This window comes from Fopius arisanus, unplaced genomic scaffold (genome assembly GCF_000806365.1).
Source record: "Fopius arisanus strain USDA-PBARC FA_bdor unplaced genomic scaffold, ASM80636v1 scaffold00055, whole genome shotgun sequence".
NCBI lineage: Eukaryota > Metazoa > Arthropoda > Insecta > Hymenoptera > Braconidae > Fopius > Fopius arisanus.
Window position 1 is genome coordinate 810714 of NW_011887794.1, and position 19599 is coordinate 830312.

Consider the following 19599-nt stretch of genomic DNA (forward strand, 5'->3'; position numbering starts at 1 on the left):
TGACGACTACAATTCTTGATTAAATCGATAAACTAAAGTTTGAATTAACAAACGTAAGTATAATACATTGGTAATTAACCTTGTTCTTTATTATACTAACAAACTGTGCAGTTTTTGTGACATTTGTTGGTTTTTTTTTTTATAAAAAAAAAAATTGCTAGCAATATAATGATATTAACAAATGGAGACAGTAATACAAATATTTGCTTACAGTGAAGCTATACATTTAAATGGTTATCGTCCACCATCTGTATAATAAAATTCAAAACATGGGTTTTTACATCGACATATTGTTTTTCCACTATCCCACATTATATCTGGGGTAAAACAATTGCTCCCAAGTTTGTGTGGATCGTAAGAAATCATGTATTATGCTGCAGCCTTCAATATTCAACAAAAAATCAACGATGTGGTTAACTTTAATGCTCGCGCATCGGGAAAAATACTTTGTTAAATCACATATTGAAATAATATTCACATGAAATTCAAAATTTTCATTCAAGGGAAAATAAAGGTGAACTGTGCTCTCTCTCTCTCTCTCTCTCTCTCTCTCTCTCTCTCTCACACACACACACATACACACACACTCACACGCACACACACACTCGCTCTCGCTCTCGTAATGCGTCAGAAGTACTCAACATTTGATTTTGCCGTGGACTAAGGGAGAAATAAATTCATGATTGTGTTGTGATGGCTCTAAACGTAGAATGCAGTCTCGTGTAATTGTAAAATCAATTGTCATCGACTCTCCAGATCCTACGGTATTTCAGATTGTATGATTGCACAAGTGATTAACAATACTGGACGAAAATTTTCTAATATTTTCAAGACAAACAGCTCTCAATGTCGAAGAAATAATAGTGAGTTAATTATCGCCTCATAGAAAAAAAAAATGAAAAAAAAAAAAATTCTAATCGATGAAATGATATCGTTCAATTTGTTCCATTTTCTACTTAACGAAAGCTCCAACTTCTCAGGCACATTCGAGAAATCATGAACGAATCCGATTTTTTATTTATACATTTGCTACGGAAATTCTATTGTTTGATTGTGAGATATTCTCAACGCAGAACCCACCACCCCTCTACCCATATTTTTTTTCCTTTTTTTTCAATTATTAAAAAGTAGAAATACGTATTCATTTTTCAATCTTGTTAGCTACTTTTTTTTTATATGCTGTTCAGGTTGTTTTGTTTCCCTCCCTCCCCCCCCCCCCCTTCAATTTTCGTTATTTCATACTTTAATATATATGATATTTAGTAATCAGTCCAAGGCAAACGTTATCATTATTCGCAGTAATAATAATATACCTATGATTTTCCATAGTTTAATTTTTTTTTAATTTTTTTTTAAACTTATTACCGCACCATATTTTCGAGCTGTTTTGTTCTTCCCACTTCAATGGTTTTTATCTATATATTACTTTCTTCTTTAAAAAATGTATACTTAACATTTAATATAATATATATATCTCTTTAAAATATTTACAGTCAATACTATATTACATCAATAATATTTGTTTTGTTATGTATTAATTTTATCCATATCCACCTCGACCCCGATTTAATGTAATAAATGTAGTATAAAGGCAATTATTAATGTAATTTATCTCTTCATCTTTTAATTGAATATTAATCAATCGTGTCGACATCGTCACCCTTCAATATATCTCTCTATAATTGCTGTAACACGCAGCCTCAAATAATGGAAATAATTCAATGAAACTCTATATCACATCAATCATCAATACCCCCTCGATTCACGATCTCAATTAGTTAAATCTATCTGGACTTGTGCTGTACATATGCAGTTACTCATCTCTACCCGATAAAATCATATATCTGGATAATAATAAACGTATAACTACTGTGGAATAATCGAAAAATAATGTCAATTGTTCCATCTACAAATTGATCGTATCCAAATTACGTGAATTTCTGGAAGTACCATCATTGGGGGATGTTGATGCAACATTGACTGATTTCGTAACATTATTAGCAAATGGCATTGCAAATTTGAAATCTCCACCATTGGGCAATTTTCTCATTATTTTACCGGATGTTATGAGTCTTCCAAAGCCCTCCTGGTGAGCGAAAGCATAACCAGAACGTAGAGATCTTCGTGTACGCCTAGTTGATGGTGTACGAAGTATATCCTGACTCTGTCGTGATCGCATTTGCGCCAACCTCTGTTTCAATCTCACACGATCCGACAGCGTTGGCCTCACATCGATGAAGAAGAACCTCCACGATAATACTGGTATCACCAGGATAATGCACGATATAACTGTTGTGAACCAGAATGTTGCCTCTGACATTGCCATCGTAAGACTGCCAACGTAGCTACCGCCGATGATGAAATTGTAGAAATAATCGAGAATGAAGTACCAGATGAGAGAGCCCCACACCATTATGTGATTCACAATAGTCCAGTAGGAGGTGTCCAGGGCTATTTGAACGGTAACGACTATAACTAGAATTGTGGCCACAACGCTGCCCAGCAACATGTGATCTGAAAGTACGTAACCCTTTGGCGATAGTCCATCCTTGTAAGTTCCTGCAATCAATGCCATTTATTTATATTTTTATTTATATTAATTATTGACTATTACCATTGGCTATTTGGATTATTCTTGGAGGCCCTAATATTATACAATATTACTTACCATAGGGCACTAAAAATAATATGCAGCTCGCCCAAAATCCATGCAATGCACTCCAGCAAAATTCTTTTTTATTGAACAACATATTTTGCAATCCAGGTGTGTACAATTTTGGATAGAGTATACTATTTTTATCATTAACATCCTGATCAAATACACCGACAGCCAATACTGGCAATGACGTGTAAAACAGATTGTACACTGAGATATACATTGGATCAAATACTGTCTGCAATGAAAATGGGAAAATTGATAAGTGATTATTGATAACTGACGTCTTTTCCATTGAATCGACTCGAGAAAAAATCATCAGATTCATTTGAAACTCAAGCCCTTCTCGACTCTGGAATGCGAGACTCAAACAGAGGAGTGTTCGAGGGTCGTATTCGCCTTATAAATCATCATCGTTAAATTGTTGAAATAAATCAATTGATGAATCTGAGTTTATTTGAAGGACTTACCTGTGCGCTGAAACCACAAAAGAAGGCGAACCATATGTGGCAGAGAGTGAAGGCGAAATTTTTGTAAAAAAAGTATCTAAGAAACTTGGACATTCTATAATATGACCATCTTCCATGTACAAACAGTAGTCTCTCTAAAAACCTAAACTGTCCAATGGAGTAATCCGATGCTAATACAGCTTGTAGGCCCTCTTGACCACTTATCCCAACCCCAATGTGTGCTGTTTTTATCATTGATACATCATTAGCACCATCGCCAATAGCCAATGTTACAGCTGATTTATTTTTTTTTATTAATTCAACTACCATGGCCTTTTGGAGGGGTGTTACACGACAGCATATTACTGATTTACCTGCAATTATTTCATTTAAATAATAAGCTATATCAAATTAAAAAATTTAATAATGAATATTTAACTCACATCGACTCGAAACCTCAAGAAATAATTTCTCCATCTGTGGATGAAGAGCATGGACCAGTGAATGACCATTAATAACAATGGCAAATCCTGACGAAGAATCAGGCTCACGCTCCTCCACGTCTTCTCTATTATATTCTGTATCACTGTTCAATACAAGAGAAAAATGGAATTCACCATAAATTTGTTTAACACCACCAGTAGAAAATTTGGTGAAAGCGATTTTCCTTTTTCCCTCTAATAGATTTAACTGTCAATGATGCATCTATTGAACTCATCATACATAAAGTGCCAATTTTTTGTTCATGTACAAAATCTGTATCTATTGCTTTCAATTAATGCGATAAATGTGCCAGAAATTGGTTCACATGTTATTCATATTCTAAATTGGAACAGTTAGGATTAATTATCAAGCATTTAGAAAGAGAAGGAGTGAGTATTCAAGCATCATTATCCATTTTTTTTTCTACAACAAAATAAATGAGAAAAAATAAAATGAAGGAAATAATAAAAATGGGAGATAAAAAAAAATAATAGGGTGGAGGATTCGTCTGTGTAACAGTCTAGGGGGGGCGTATACATTACAATAAATCATCAAGCAATGGTACACGTTTCCATACGAACAAGTAATGAAACATTGATAATTACGGTACGAAACATGGGATATAATTTCCATCGTTCATCAACGAATGATTCTAAATATCCAGGCGAGATAACAGTAACGAGAAAAGCATGACTGGGAGTCACGGTGCTGCATTCAATGTAACGAGTTTTCAAAAAGGGTTAATTCAATAACAAAGTGAAATAATAAATTTAAAAAATAAAAAAAAAAACGAAAAAATTGTATAAATCAATACATGGATAAACAGTGAACAACAGAAGAGAATTAAATATAAAATGATATAAAAAAAATTTAATTGGGTAAAGATTGTACTCCGTCTCTTTCATTTGCCTGACCTTTCTTTGTCCCACCTGAATGTGACGATGGAGAGTGCGGGCCTATTTTGTTGACTAGATGCTGTATTTATTGTTTCTAGATGTCGTTGCAGCTGAGTCTCGACACTATCGTATGTAGTTGCATCGACGATGAATACATCGGTTAGCTCGTCAGTCAGCAATTGACACGAGTAGCCAATATTTATAGCCGTTTCTAAATGAAGAGTATTAATTTAGCAATTTTTCAAAATAATCATGGAAAACTGGAAAAAGATGAGGAAGACAAAAAAAAAAATGAGAAATCACCTTGTTTGTCACCGGTGAGTACCCATAATTTAATGCCAGCTAGGCTCAAATTAGCAATAGTCTGTGGTACTCCGTCCTGAAGTTTATCCTCAATGGCAGTGGCCCCAAGTAACGTCATATCCTTCTCAATCTCCTCGTAAATAGCATCGAGCCTATCGTCCTTGTCTTCACCACTTAGAACAGCGTCCATGTGCCTCTGCTTCCAGTCATTGAAGAAACTTTCCTCAAGATCTTTGACAGAGAGACACAGCGTTCTCAACCCCTCACCAGCAAATTTGTTGAGATGCTCCTGGGTCTTCTGCATTATATCCTCACTGCCCTCCTTGAGCCTCTCGTATATAACGTTGTCTGCACCCTTGCAGTACAACCGAAGATGGCCATTTCTCCTCAAGATCACAGACATGCGTTTTCGGACGTTATTGAAATCGAGAATGCAGAGGACCTCGTATACCTCTCGTTTTCCCATTACTTCAATTGTTATACTGTTTGGAGATCTTTCTCTGAAGATGAAACCAAAGTTTCTAGCTGCTGAAACGAGTGCAGCTTCGTCGGGGGATTGCGCCTGGTACTCGAGTCTACCGTTCTTCTCGTCGGACATTACCGTGTGACAGAGTGCCAGCAGCCGAAAGAACATGTGCACCTCAGGGTCTTCCTTCTTCACAGCCTCCAGCAGACCTGGATCGTAGAACTTGAACTCCGGCTCGTAATCCTTGTTGAAAGAAAAATCCAGGGGTGGAACAGTCTGCGAACAATCAGTCACTTTCACATCTTCAACATTGTAAACTATTTATAATTAGTACAGCCAGCTAGTTAATCCGATTATGATGCAATACGAATCTGTAATTCATTGTTAGTAATGTGGAACATCCAATCTGTAATCGAGAATATCTTTGGGTATAGTGGGTGCATCCGAACGATAAAAGCAGAAAGAAATAGAAGAGGATTTATATGAACTAAACAAAAAAAGCATGCGTACTGAGGGTGTTTGTGTAATTTTTGCTCTGCCGTTGATATCGGGCTCGGGTGTCGAATTTCCCATGCGATCTGCCTGCTCCAGTAGTCGAGCATTTGCACTGCTAATTGGTGGGTGCACGTTCCGAACAAACTCCTGGCCATTTTTCCATTTCACCGTTGCCGACGATTTGTTCATTTTATCCGTCTACATGCAGCATACACATGCTGTATAATGTGCACGAAAATGTGGCTTTTTTCGGACGGGGGGGAGGGGGGTTGATTTAGGGGGGCGTGTATTGAAAATATTGCAGGCGAAGGGGACAATCAATTCAAATTTCAAGACAGTGGCCATAAATCCTGGGTATATCAATATCATTGGTAAAAAAAAAAAAAAAAAAAAAACAAAACAAAAATAATAATGACAAAGAGGAGAGAAAATTGACGGACAAAAAAAAAAGGTTTGTTGACGTGAGGAGGAAAAGAAAGAAAATAATATGATGGTGATTTTTCTCTCACCTCACTCAAGTCAATGATTTCACCAGTGACATCATCGACCAAATCGCCATAACTTCTCCCTGCCACAGAGCACTTATTGAAGGTCATAATGTTCTGGGTGAGAGTGCCAGTTTTGTCGGAGAATATGTATTCAATCTGTCCTAACTCTTCATTAAGTGTCGTTGTCCTCGCCCTGGCGTGTGTATTTGTTGGTGCATGATACATCTCTTCGTCCCAATTAATAAGAAATGATTGTACAAATCTTATGACCTCGACACTGACGTACAAACTTATTGGCACAACTGTATTTAATACAATTGAATATGAAAAAAAAACAAGTAGAGCTGTAACAGTTGCACCACCAAGTGGATCAGTTGGCACTAGCGAGTCCCATGGTAAATAAACTTGAAAATAACGTCCAACGAGACTCTCCCAAATTCCACAGCCAATCATGCAGAATAAGCACAGCGAGAGTAGAAAGAATACAATTCCAATAATGAGAAGATTCAATAGTCTATCTATACACGTCCTCTTGAATTTTGTCTTCCCTGAGTTTTGCATCAGTTTTGTATCTTTGCCAGCAAAGATCACTACACCGTAGCACCATTGTGTATTTCTCAATACACATCCCCTCAGTATTATTTTATCGTTGTCTAATGCATACCTGTAATTTTATTCATCACCATTAAGGTCGTTAATGATTTATCAATGGTCATTTAATGATCGACCTATCAAACTCACCTATTTCCCTTCCACATTAATATACCATCGAATTTATTCAACAGATTATTTGGAGTTTCACAGACTATTTCACCGTCAAATTCCCCTATAAGTTCGTTGTTATCCATCATTTCAGCTGTCTCAGCTAGACATTGACGACACTTCAAATTCGTTTCTCTGGAAATGAATTTGACAGTAATAATTGTCAGGCACATAGATAGAATGAGTCATAGGCCTAGTGGAATAGGTAAATAGATGAATGAGGAGTTTTACCCATCCAACTCTGCAGTCTCGATGTAACAAAGGCCATTGGGTTCACTTGTGGAGAGTAGAAGAACATCGGCAGCAACAAATTGATCATTCTCCATTCTAATTACATCGCCAACTTGTACCTGCGACCATTTTTCCACTTTTAAATTTTTTCCACGCAGTGTCTGGGACTTTCTGTTGTTCACTTGGGAATCGCTGCTGTGTCGTTGCTGAAATAATCACAAATTTATTCATAAAATTAATAATTTTTATCTCGTTATTACTTACAAAATCATCATAGGCATCTTTGACGGCAGTGAGTGTGAGGACCCCAATTAATGGTATGGCTGTTGTGATTGGGGTAAGCGAAGATATGGCGGGTATCATTTGAAGCACCAGCAGACATAGGAAGTAGAAATTAGCTAGACGTTGAAATTGTTCAAACAAATTCAGAGGCAGGAACGTCAAAACCGTGTACTTGGACGTTTTGATGTAATTGTTCTGGAATTAGAGCATTTACCCATTAACAGATATCATTGCCTCATCATTATTATCAAAAACTCAATATATATATATAGAGTAGTAGTAGAGACTCACTGCATATTTAAACTGTGAATTGTACTCGCGGTTATTAGCACGAATTCGCCTTTCCGTTTCTGCAATGAAATTGTCACAATATGAAATATTAAATGGATAATTGATTGAGTACATCAAGTGTAGATCATCAATATCAATACTCAATGGTTAGGGTGATCAAACTCACCGCTGGAAAAAAAAACTGTACTGCGACCAATGCACTCAGTGGCAAGAGGAGAATTTGGGGGTATTGTTGATGTCGTTGGTGTGGGACGATATCTAGCACCTTTCCAAACAACCAATTTACCAAGTACAGTTAATAGAGACTGTCGTAATGTAGTATGACGATTGCTAGGTCCACCTAGGCTACTAGATGAATCTCTCTTTGAGCATTCACCAGTGTGTTCAACGGCACTCGATGATGATGGAAAATTAACCACAACGTGACTAGAAGGTGAACGCTCATCTCTACTACGTTTTTTACGGCGTTTACGTTTTTTTCCTTTGTCACTTGACAATTTAATCTCCAACTTCTTAGCCAATTTTGATGAATGCTTTTTATCAATACTTCTGGATGATTTAGCCTCATTTATATCGTCATCTCCGTCTTGCACCTCGAAGACCTCGAGTTCCAATGTGTCCGTTTCAACGCTCATCTCTCGTAGACGATCTTACTGTGACTAGTGCCAACACCACGACCTTGATGACACCATTCCCGTAACCAACGAGACGGTTTTTCTCTTTCCCTCTCATTACATATTTATCACCATGTCCTGTGTCACATGACATATCGTTCAAATAACAGCATATCACCACTTTATTTTGCTGTTGATCGATTGTTCGCCGATATTAAACCATTTATTATTCTTCATTTGGCTGTCAGGTGTGTTTACGGTGTACTGATTGCCCTGTCGAGACATTTTTCCTTCCTCACTAACATCAAATCGAATTTATTCGATACTGGAACACAAGATCATTAGATATTCCGGTTTATCCCTCGCTGTCAGTCTAATCTAAGTCTTCCAAAGTTTTTCATTCTCAACATTTTACCAAAGTTATTTGTCTCCGAAATTCTACAAGGGTGAGGAATAAGTAAATGATATTTTCCCTGCTACCATTAGTAATTGAATACGCTAATATAATTTTTAGGCAATTTCTTGGGAGCAGTAACAGCTTCACTTGAAAATTGAAGAGATTGTTATGTAAAGACACCAGTGGTAGCCAAGTTTTTCAATGAATTTGAAGTGCCTCCTGGGTTTTTGGAATAATCAACAATTAGTCGTGACCTTGGTCATCCAGAGTCAGTAAAATAAGTTATGAATTGAAATGGATTTAACAGTGAGAATTCCCTGGATCTGTTCGATTAATTATCATCGTAATGAATCATTCTCTCCTGAAATACGGACTCCACTGGCCTTGAACTTATTCGCAGTGAAGTGTAAGTCGGGAAGAATCTTCGGCCTTCCCAGCCACTCCAAAACCAAAATAATGCTCGATATAAATAATACAAGATGCGCGGTATTCTGAGGAAATCCACTGCATAAACATGTTGGCGGAAATGTTCTAATCGTACATGATATTCAAAACTCACAATTAAAATCCGATTGCACGCGATAATTCTATTGCATTTTTATTTATCTCGTAGTATTATTTTGAGAAAAACATTCACCACTCTGCAATACGATTTGCCAACGTTTATTGGCACAAGTTTATTGTATAAGTGCCTCGGGGATAACTAAAAATTATCACTCTAATATTTGAATGAATTATTAAAAATGAAAATCAATTGAAAAAAATAATATAATAAATTTTTGGGCTTGACCTGCTTTTGTAAACTAATATCACATCCAGAATATCTCCAAATGAATAATAAATTCTCCCAATGGAATTAATTAGAAATCGATAAACAGGTCAAGTATGCGTGTGGGGTTTAATCGAATTTTCTCACCTGCAGGTATTAACGGGTAAGATTGAAATAATTTGTCCATCGTGGAGTAAAATCACAACAATGACGACCTTCACCGGATGAAAATTGAAATTTTCCGGTGAAATAGTTGATAAAAAGAAAATAAATATTATGACTGAATTAATATAATTGAAGGAGATAATGACAATGTGACACGCGCGTACTCTCTAGAAAAACGCCCTATCTCTGGCTTTCTTTTTCAATTATTACCCTTGGACAAATGTACATAGTAATAGTTAACCCCATTGTCGCGTCAAGGGGGGTTCCTGGCGACCTCATTCCTACATCCACGCACAACTCCACCGCGAGTCACGTAACGATCGTAACACGTTTGGGAAATTTCGTGGAAATCAACAGAATTAATGAGATTAATAATTACTTCCTCTATTCACTCATGCAGAGTTTTGGTAACTCAGCGTGCGCAGTTTCCCTGGTTGGTGGAATAATAAGTGCTGAACTGAGAGAAATAAAAAACACACATACACATACACATACACACACTCGCACACAAGCAATAAAAACCGTGATAACCTATCCCCCCCCCCCCTCTTCTAACCAAAGGGCTATGAAAATAGAGGAAAAATAAATATGGGAAATGATGGCGCAAGTTTAGTGAATTATCCAGCTTTTTAATGCTCACATTACTTATTTCATGTAAACATTCAAGGAATTTTACTATGGCGATCGATTGACCGATGATTGTATTGCTGTAGCTCTCAACACTCTGCGCACATTTTTAACTCCACCAGTACCTCGAACTTTGGAAAACTTAGAAGACTTTTACCATAAATCATAATCAATCGAGTTTGATGATTTATATGGATTTTTCATGTGCAACTAACGGTGTACTGATGTTTCTTCATGTTATTTCGCAATCCGCCAGAACCTATCGGTATTTGATGTCCTCGAGGAGATTGGATTATTCACTTTGTTTATTGGCTTTAGCGAGTTGATTATTAACGAACTCGACGTTGAGAATAGCTCGAGCCGTCAGCGATAACAGTGTTCTTGTATCTTGATGATAATGGGGATGTGAAAAATATGAGTCCACCACTTGCACCACTGGTGGATAAGACTGAGAGATGAACTGCACCCCTTAGCACCCCAACGGGACAGTCTCTTTTCCTCTTGAATGGCCGATCGAATGCTGCACTTATCACTGGAGATATTTTGTGGGTGGTGAGTACTTCCCTCTGCACACACTGAGCGCATTAGCCGCCGGAGAGCTTTCACCGGGTTGACAGGTGGCGCCAGGAAAAAATACCCGGGAATTGTTTAAAAATCAAGCTTGCAACAGCTATTCACCGGAATATTTTCAATCGATTTATCGAGTATTGATGATCTGATAGTTGAAAAAACAAAAACAAAAATGACTCACCGTTGACGGGACTTGTTGCAGCGCTTCGTGACATTTTATTTTGTCAACTCCTGGAGGAGACTCTCTGTTGGTGCTAATTGGACGGATAATGGCAACGGACAAGTCCTGCTGCGATAGACTCGTATCGAGTGATTGTCTCAGATCATCGGGAGTCGATTGATAATTTTCATCGGAGAATTTTCGTCTGGAGGAGCCGAATGTACCACCGCGAGCAGTATCGTCGGGTTGGGGATTGCTCAGCAGGTGATTTTGGGATTGTAATGGGTAGAGTGGGAGTAGGTAGAAAAGGGGATTGAGGCACGTTGGTGATGCCGTTGGATGGCGACGATTTATCGATGGTAGAATTGATGAAATAATAAATAACAGGTGGGATAATAGACGAGTGAGGGGTGGACTGGTCAGGTTGGTGAGTCGGTTGTGAAATAATAGGGTATCAAAGGGGATAAGGTCAGGTTTGGTGGTTGGTGGTACGGGTGCTCTGGGCTCGGCGTCCATGTGGGGTCACTGGTCACCGGCGCCCGTTTATCACTCATGCACGACGCCACGGCCGTTATCCAAGTCCAATCCACGCTTTTTTATCACTATTTGTAATTCGTATTTTCGTAATTTCATTCAATGGAGAACTTGCACGGCCCCTGGAACAGCGGAAATTATTTTAAATTATTTACCCTTTTCTTTTGTAGAGTGCTAGGGAGCATTCATTCAAATGGGCATTATCTTCAAGTTTAGACTTCCTGGATTTTTCTTTTCTTCCTGGGCGTAGGCATAATTTTTTTTTTCCACGTATCACAGAGATTAATGGTCAATAGAAATTTTTTTAGAGGTGAGGGAATAATTGAATAGTACTTTTCCGGGTAGCGATAAAGCATGTAAAAGAGACGTGTAAAAAGCAACCATACCAAGGACACGTCTATAGATGGGTGACATGAAGAGGGTGGATATGGTGACCGTGGTGAATCACGTGCGATCGTGGTCGATCAGGATGGTTGGGGGGGCGGAGGATGACTTGAGCAACTAACTTGGAGGGACAGCGATAATTCTCGGTGCATATTTTCACATTATAAATTCAGCTATCCTCGACTCGATTCACTAAAGTTTTATCGTAAACCGATGACGTGGGCTAAAAAGCAACACCCGACCCTGAGCATTTCGTCTCATTAATCTTTTCTTTCGCGGGCAACACGTTAAATTGCCTGTTCCATCAATTCTAAAGGCTCGTGGATTTTTGTCCCTGCAGTTATCACATTTTTAACGGATTTTTCATCGATCTGGCATTTGATTAATATTGAGTCCTGGGGTTTAACGTTTGACGTCGCGTGTCCGTTGGTTTTTATCCTCTTGCTGTGAATTGTTTTTTTACTTTAGTTGCAATTACATTACGGGAGTGGAACTCCATGGAGAAGAAAAATTTTTTAAAAATATTTATACTCAAAAATTTCTGAAGAAAAGGACTTCATGTACCGCGAGAAAAATTGAATAAAAATGAAGGAAATTTTTTTTTACGAGTGAATATTAAATTAACTGAACCCACCATGGGGGTGATAAATTTATTTTTCATCCGGGGTATAATGCGTGGTTTCTCAATTGCAAACGTTTCCCAGCATTCACCGCAAATTTCGAGGTCGAATTGTTGGAACAAGAGTGGAAACATTCGGTGTTTGATATTCCAAAGGTTAAAAATAAAGGGGTAAATTATTGCGCGCATTTCATCCGCGATTTTACGATGAGCATGGCATTTTGCGACGTTAAACAAGACTCGGGTGTGCAACTGGATGACTGAAGAATCGTGTGAGAGAAAGTGAAAACCTCAGAGGTGTCAATCGGTTTAATTTTTGTCTTTTCCATCAGCAATTCGTGTTCATTGTCACTATTCTGATTGAATCTTTAGTAGCACATGCTAGCCGATCCAATGACAGTAATCGTGCAGTAACACGCGGACTTATTTTCCACCCTATGTTCCACCGAAAATACAAAAAATAACTTGTGTTATGAATTCCATTACCACTTGTCAAATGCGACCTTCGTGACTTTTTTTTCACTTCACGTAAACGATCAATGAGCAATGAATTGCAGGTTTACACCCGTGAATGTACGTCTGATAACACGAGTGAAGAGTTTATTTAATTCAGAAAATTAAAGAAAAAAAAATACATGTGTAATGTTTTTGTTTTTTTACTCCAACTCGAGAATTACTTGATCGTTAGACTCGTTTGATTATGCAACTATCGACCTACAATAGTTAGACTGAATTCAATGGGGGAATAGTCAACACATGAAATTCTTTATGATTTCGTAAGGTTCTATTTATGTGGCATGTGTTTTGAAAATTCTGTAATCGATTGGGGAATTTCTCTTTTTTGCCCTCGAGTCATTTGACTGGAGTACTCGTGGCGTTAAGGGGCTCGCGACATGCAACAAGCCGGTGTCTGTCCATCTACGGATTTATGGAGTAAAATGGGATTATTCAAAAGAATTTCATTCCTCGATTCATATAGCGCCAATTCATCTCACCCTTTGATTACCAAATAATTGAACAGAAAATGCAAAAAAAAAAAACAAAAAACAAAACAAAAAAAAATGGGAAAGTGAAAATTGTCACCTGTTACCCCACAAAATTTTCATAATAACTCCAGTTTTCCATCATATTAATTAAACCGTCATTGCCATAACCCGACGGAGCAATTCACTCGAGTGATGCACTTGATATATATTTATTTCTACCACTGTCACAATTTATCACGAACTGTGCAATTGTTGGGGGTCAATTAATGAGCATATGAATTGAAGTGCTCGTTATGGAGGCACTGAGATGGTGAATTTAAAAAAAAAAAATTGGTATTTAACTAGGCACATGGATAGGTCCGTCTCGTAGGGCGCGTCGTCCACGACTGACGGGGAGAAATCAGATGACTTGGTCGCGAGCACTCGTCGTAATACCGCGCATTCGGAAAAACCTTGGTGGTCTAAATGTTACAGATGATTGATTTGCTATTATATTATTTTAATGGGGCGGGGATTACGGGATAAGTCCATTCATGGGCCACCAAGGGGTGGCCATTTATCGCGGATATATTTTTCCAGAGGGCACCAAGCGCCGTAATTTAAAATTTTATCATTTTATTTATTTACTAATAGATGTTGAATGAAAAATGGGGATGCTGGCGAGATTTAACGGATTCATCGTCGAATCATTGAGCTCCACTAGTCAATAATTCTTCTTGATGATTCCTGATATCGCTGTTATCGTGTGCACAATGATCCAGCAGTTATGTTTTACAAAACTCTGGAGGTGAGCCAACGGTGGGGAGAGAAAAATTTCAATTGGAGATAAAATCATGGCAACGACCGAAGACGAGGTGAGCTATAAATCAATTCGTGTCGTGGATTATGTGTTCACGGACTGTCATACACTCTCAGAACATATAAAATTATCGCGTATACATTAAAAATCAGGGGTACATGATTTTTAACCGCATTCCATTCTTCCACTGCCAAACAATTTCACAAGATGAATTGTATTTAAAATTAATTGATAAGATTTTGAAATGAACGTGACGAGATGGTCAATACTCATATCACTTATCGTAATTAAATTCATCACAGAAGCAGATGTCACCCAATTTTGACAATGAAAAAAAATCCCTTATCATTTTGCAATGAAAACTCCACAAAAAAAATTATCATAATCGTATCAAACATTTCTCCAAAAAAATAATCAATTGAGTTCAATAATAGAGAGCCGCGTCATCTTAAATAATCAATCGATAACATTGGCGAGTTATCAATCGATTCCATAATATCGGGGACATCGTCCAATTATTTTCTTTCCCTATTTGAGAGGGAAAAAAAAATGGGAATGTTGTAAAAGGGCCGCCTATTGCATTTTTTTTCTCCATAGGGGGGAGTGGTTTGGGTACAAAGGCGACACACTGGGTCCAATAATACCTTTGACTGCGCCCTCAATTAAACCAGAGTCTATATACACAGATGTAAAAAAGAAAAAAAAATAAAAATCAACAATAAACATTAGCGTGACTGAGCCTTGAGGCTAATCTTTCACCTGCATTTTTTCTTTTCTTTTCTTCATCAATCGGCGAAAATCCCGATTGCTTTGCGAAAAAAGTCCAGTGACATATTATAAATAAAACATTGACCGAGAAACTAGTTCATTCAACCTGATGAATATTCTCCTCATCTGTTGGACATCATCCCCGCCTCACCTTATCACGATTTTAATGACTCAATTGACCTTTCTCTCCAGTTCAATTCTTCATTTGCATGAGATTAATTTGCGCCTCTCCTTTTTATCTCCCCCGAGGATTTCCCATAAAATATTAACGCGCGTACCGTTGACACAGTTACGTTCTGTCATCGAGTATTGTATTTTAAAATATTAACCAAGGTCGCGAGAAAATTTTAGTTTACAATGGTTTCTGGTTTGTTCGTTAGTCTCATTACCGACACTCGTTTGTAATGCCACGTGCCCTCAGGGGAGTGGACACCCTCTCCTTCGAAAGACATTAACATTAACATTCCCGAGCCAAGTGTTAGTTAATTCTTGATGAACTCCAAATCCACGTTTATAAATTCTTCATTACTCAATTTTCGTGAACTTATGAAGGTGTTGCGTGTGGCTTGTGACACAAATCGATTCTCAAGTCGACGATATAACACGTTCAATATCACGGAAATGGCTATGGACTGGCCCGCCAGGGTTAAGCCCGAGGATCAATCCAAAGTCTTTAAGTTTTCGTTTTACTTTTCGTTGTAAACGAATTTACCTCAATTAAATATTATTTTTTTCAAATAATTTTTACTGAATATTTAAATTTTCTACATCAATTGTTGTAATTTTTATTGAATATTTCCCTCTGTTTCCCTCTCAAGTTGAAAAAAAATAATCTCTGAAAATGGGGAAGGGCTATTATGGGGTGACTATTAATACTGTCTGTTCGACCTCTTTGCACAGATATTTTCAAGAAAGAAAAATGGTTTTAGATGGTGGAAAGGTAGGGCCGGAGTGCGGGTGTGGTATCGCTATTATATCATTAGATTTACCTCCGGCTTGGTTCAATCCATTGAGTGGTTGTGATATGGTCTAATCCATTGGGTCAGGCAATTTATCCATGGCAATTTATCGTATTGATGAATTTTTCAATGGTCAACTGGCATTTCTCATGTCACGGACCATTATTCTCACCATACTCCGAGTATAATTTTTTCTGCTGATTTTCTGATGGTGACAGCAGTGATGGAGCATTCGTGTGGCCACTTCAATTTAATTCAATAGATTGCCGATGTTATTGATTTTATTGAGCTGCAGATGAATTAATTTTCCTATTCTATTTTAATTATATTGACATAGTGTCGGCGTTGAGTTTGCGATAAAAATCCAGCGCTTGTTGCAAATTTTATCGCAACTTTGAGCCGGAAAACCGCAGGCGTTAAAATCCGTCGCGTTAAAGATATGAAATGACTGTTGGGCAATTTTACGACTTAATTTAGAAATATTTCCCTGAGGGGGAATACGCTCATGTGATGAATCTTCTTTTGTTCGATATATTTTTGATATTAACACGAAAAGAGGACCCCTTATGACAAGAAATAACAAAGTACTTGAGCTATTTATGACCTGAAAAACATGCTAATAAAACTAATTTCCGTTTCCAAACAATTTCTCTTTAATTTATGAGAAAAATCGATGAGATATTATCGATGTGAGAGGTCGTGGCACACCTAAAATTCAGATAATTCTTCGAAGCGCTCTTTGAACGTGATAAAAGCGTACAACATTGAGAAGGAACCGAAAAATTCTGACGGCTAATTGGATGATAAGATACGAGAGCTACTGATAAAATGATTTTCAGTTTTAATGCCAATTAATGTGAATAAAAATTCACAGAAACTAAATCAATCATCTGTTTCACTCGTAATGACCAGCTAATGACTAATGAGCGTGTTAATCATTATCGATTTTGCCTGTTTAAATAGATGAAGAGGATCTAGGTCTCTTCATAATGTGGGAACCATCTATGTTTTTTTCCATTAAATGGGCCAACAAGATTGAATAACCGTTAATGGTCAACGGAAGGGTGCGACGACGTGTTTACATGACATGTATTGCAATAAGTAGATAAGGTGATAAGAAATCAGAAAAAAAAAATTTTCGCAAGTATTATTACCTGGAGAAAAAATATTTCCCTGTTGATTAATTTTTTTCTTCCCAACTGCCAAATTAAAACGGGAACAATTTTCTCTCATGATTATCTGCAAATGAAATTAAACTCCGCGATAATCACTAAACAACTGTTTAACCACTCGATTGCATTACCGAATGGGTAATTGCTCTTCAGTGTAAACCCGCAATTTCGTTCGATTGAAACAATACATGTCTCAAAACCTGTCATCCGTCTAGGGTCTATATTAATTAGACTGAGTTTACGTATCATCAGAGTTCTCATGTCCTTCGATGGCCAGTCAACACCTGGACTTTCGCCCGGTCAACGTTAATTTTTTAAAACTCCCAGGTTCGGGCGGCCTCGCTCCTCGTTAATACTACATTTCCCTGAACTTTTTCCTATTCAAAAATAACTAGTGCAATTGCTTCCTCATAACGAGAAAACTTTCCATTTGAAAATGCATTTACCTCGTTTGACGGAACGTCCGGACAAGAGTGGATAATTAATTTGGTATTTGTTGATCAATGATACGAGTCCACTCCTACAGCTCTGAATTTTTTATTTTTTTTCTCATTATTATTTCACAGAAAGTGTATACGATATTGATGAGAGCCTTAACAGAGAAAGCCAAATGCTGACCTTTTCAAAACGTCAAGTAAGCTGTAGTTGTAGTCTAGGAGGTATCGAACTATTTCCACATTATTGTTCTTTCATCGAGTAGCGGCTCATTAGCAGTGGTTTGAGCATAAATTTATAAATTTTCTCAAGGCGACATTAATTACGAAAGACTAAAGGTCGAATGGAATTTGAAAAACAAAGTTAATTCTCAGAATTAAACAGAAAAATCATCAATGTCAGTGCCAACTCCCCAAATGAATAATTTGAAATTGGAAAAAAGTTGCGTGAATGTCACTTAACTACCAGCTACACAAGTCACTTAACATACCTCAAGGATAGACAATAACAGCATTATTTACATTCAATATGAGCCGGAAAATAAATGAAAGATTGGAGCAATCTGCGCGTCATGGAATGATAGAATCCTTCCTTAAACATCGAGATAAATGACATTACATAATTTGTGGATTGGGGCTGCTGGGCAGAGAGAAGAGTGGGTAAAAACATCTGCCATTGACGTTGCTAAATCCTCGTAATTATAGCTGTTAAATTAATGACTATTGTGAAAAAAGTCAATAATACCAGGAAATTACGGAGCATCGAAAGTGCAACGTTCACGTGTCTCCGGGTAATTGAAAATCATTCGATCGTCCTCATCGCGATCTCTTGCGACGTCAACGAGAGAAAAATGGAAACGATGGAAACCTGTTGCTCACATGTCGGTGGAAGATGCCAGAGATCATGAAACGTGCCCTCATGGGGGGCATTATATCGCCAATCGTGACGTTATCCATATACAAATTAAAAGGATCGATGAATCATTTGTTTCCATTTCGTCCAACTTTTCATACCCTCAACAATTCAAACAGAAAAAAAAAAAAAAACAAAAAAAACACTGGTTCGAAGCAGTTCGAAGTAGTAAAATGTCGAGCAAGTAGTAAAGTAGTGAGTCCGATGAGACAGAAAAACGGGCGCAAATTCATCAATCGCTAAATCACCAAACGAGCAAATTATCGTTAGATCTCTATCGATCTGTGAGCAACGATTAATACCTCCAATGCTTTTTTAGCATACTAGATAGCTGGGGGATTAGTTATTAAGATTTAATAGTAAATAGATTGGAGATACTTACGATCGATTCGTCAAGTGATTCTGCTATGAAAAATCGAGTGATTTTGATGAGTCGCGTGAGGCGACATAACCCGCGAACAAAAATCTTTCAGCCATATTGTTTACGGATAGCGAAAGGTGTACGTGTTAGTGAGAGTAATGAGTGACGAGGGTGGAGAGGAGCGGGCAAGTACAATTGCACTCAACGATCACAGAGGTAACATTTCACAACGGGAGGAAAAATACGGAGTAAAGTTGAATGGCTATTGTGCTGCTTTCGACGACTATTCAGGCAAACTGCAGTTCTAGGGGATCGAGGGAATCCAACAACTCGCCAATGGTCTCCTCATAGGGATTTCTAGGGGAGAGTTATTTAAATATTCTGTAATATAAAAATATTCTTCTATTTTTTAATCCAAATATGCTCTTCTTTTTTTGGATGTGTAATTTCATTGAAAATATTTTTTTCTTATTTTTCTCAAAACGATTCCACCATTTACCATTCAATTCTATTCTTTTTCTTTTTTTTTTTTTTTTTTTACTCACCACCTAGCATAAAAATCTCAT

At 37.4% G+C, this 19599-nt stretch overlaps 1 protein-coding gene across 7 annotated transcripts; it reads right to left on the minus strand.

Annotated features, from left to right (window-relative positions):
* Window positions 1-63: 63 nt before the first annotated feature.
* On the minus strand, window positions 64-19466 carry ATP8B (ATPase phospholipid transporting 8B). Of its 7 annotated transcripts, XM_011307707.1 has the most exons (17): window positions 19055-19466; window positions 16184-16396; window positions 11126-11760; window positions 10590-11044; window positions 7969-8741; window positions 7803-7861; window positions 7494-7706; window positions 7230-7435; window positions 6978-7133; window positions 6258-6900; window positions 5764-5946; window positions 4788-5529; window positions 4503-4695; window positions 3549-3691; window positions 3127-3479; window positions 2669-2894; window positions 64-2559 (listed from the first exon to the last, which is right to left on the minus strand). In XM_011307707.1, exons 5-17 carry the CDS (start codon window positions 8435-8437, stop codon window positions 1907-1909), a joined length of 4239 nt encoding a protein of 1412 aa, XP_011306009.1. In that variant the 5' UTR covers window positions 8438-8741; window positions 10590-11044; window positions 11126-11760; window positions 16184-16396; window positions 19055-19466; the 3' UTR covers window positions 64-1906. The 7 variants fall into 7 exon arrangements, with proteins under 7 accessions (XP_011306009.1, XP_011306011.1, XP_011306007.1 ...); XM_011307709.1 differs by lacking the exon at window positions 16184-16396 and having other exon boundaries at window positions 4518-4695; XM_011307705.1 differs by lacking the exon at window positions 16184-16396.
* Window positions 19467-19599: the final 133 nt, after the last annotated feature.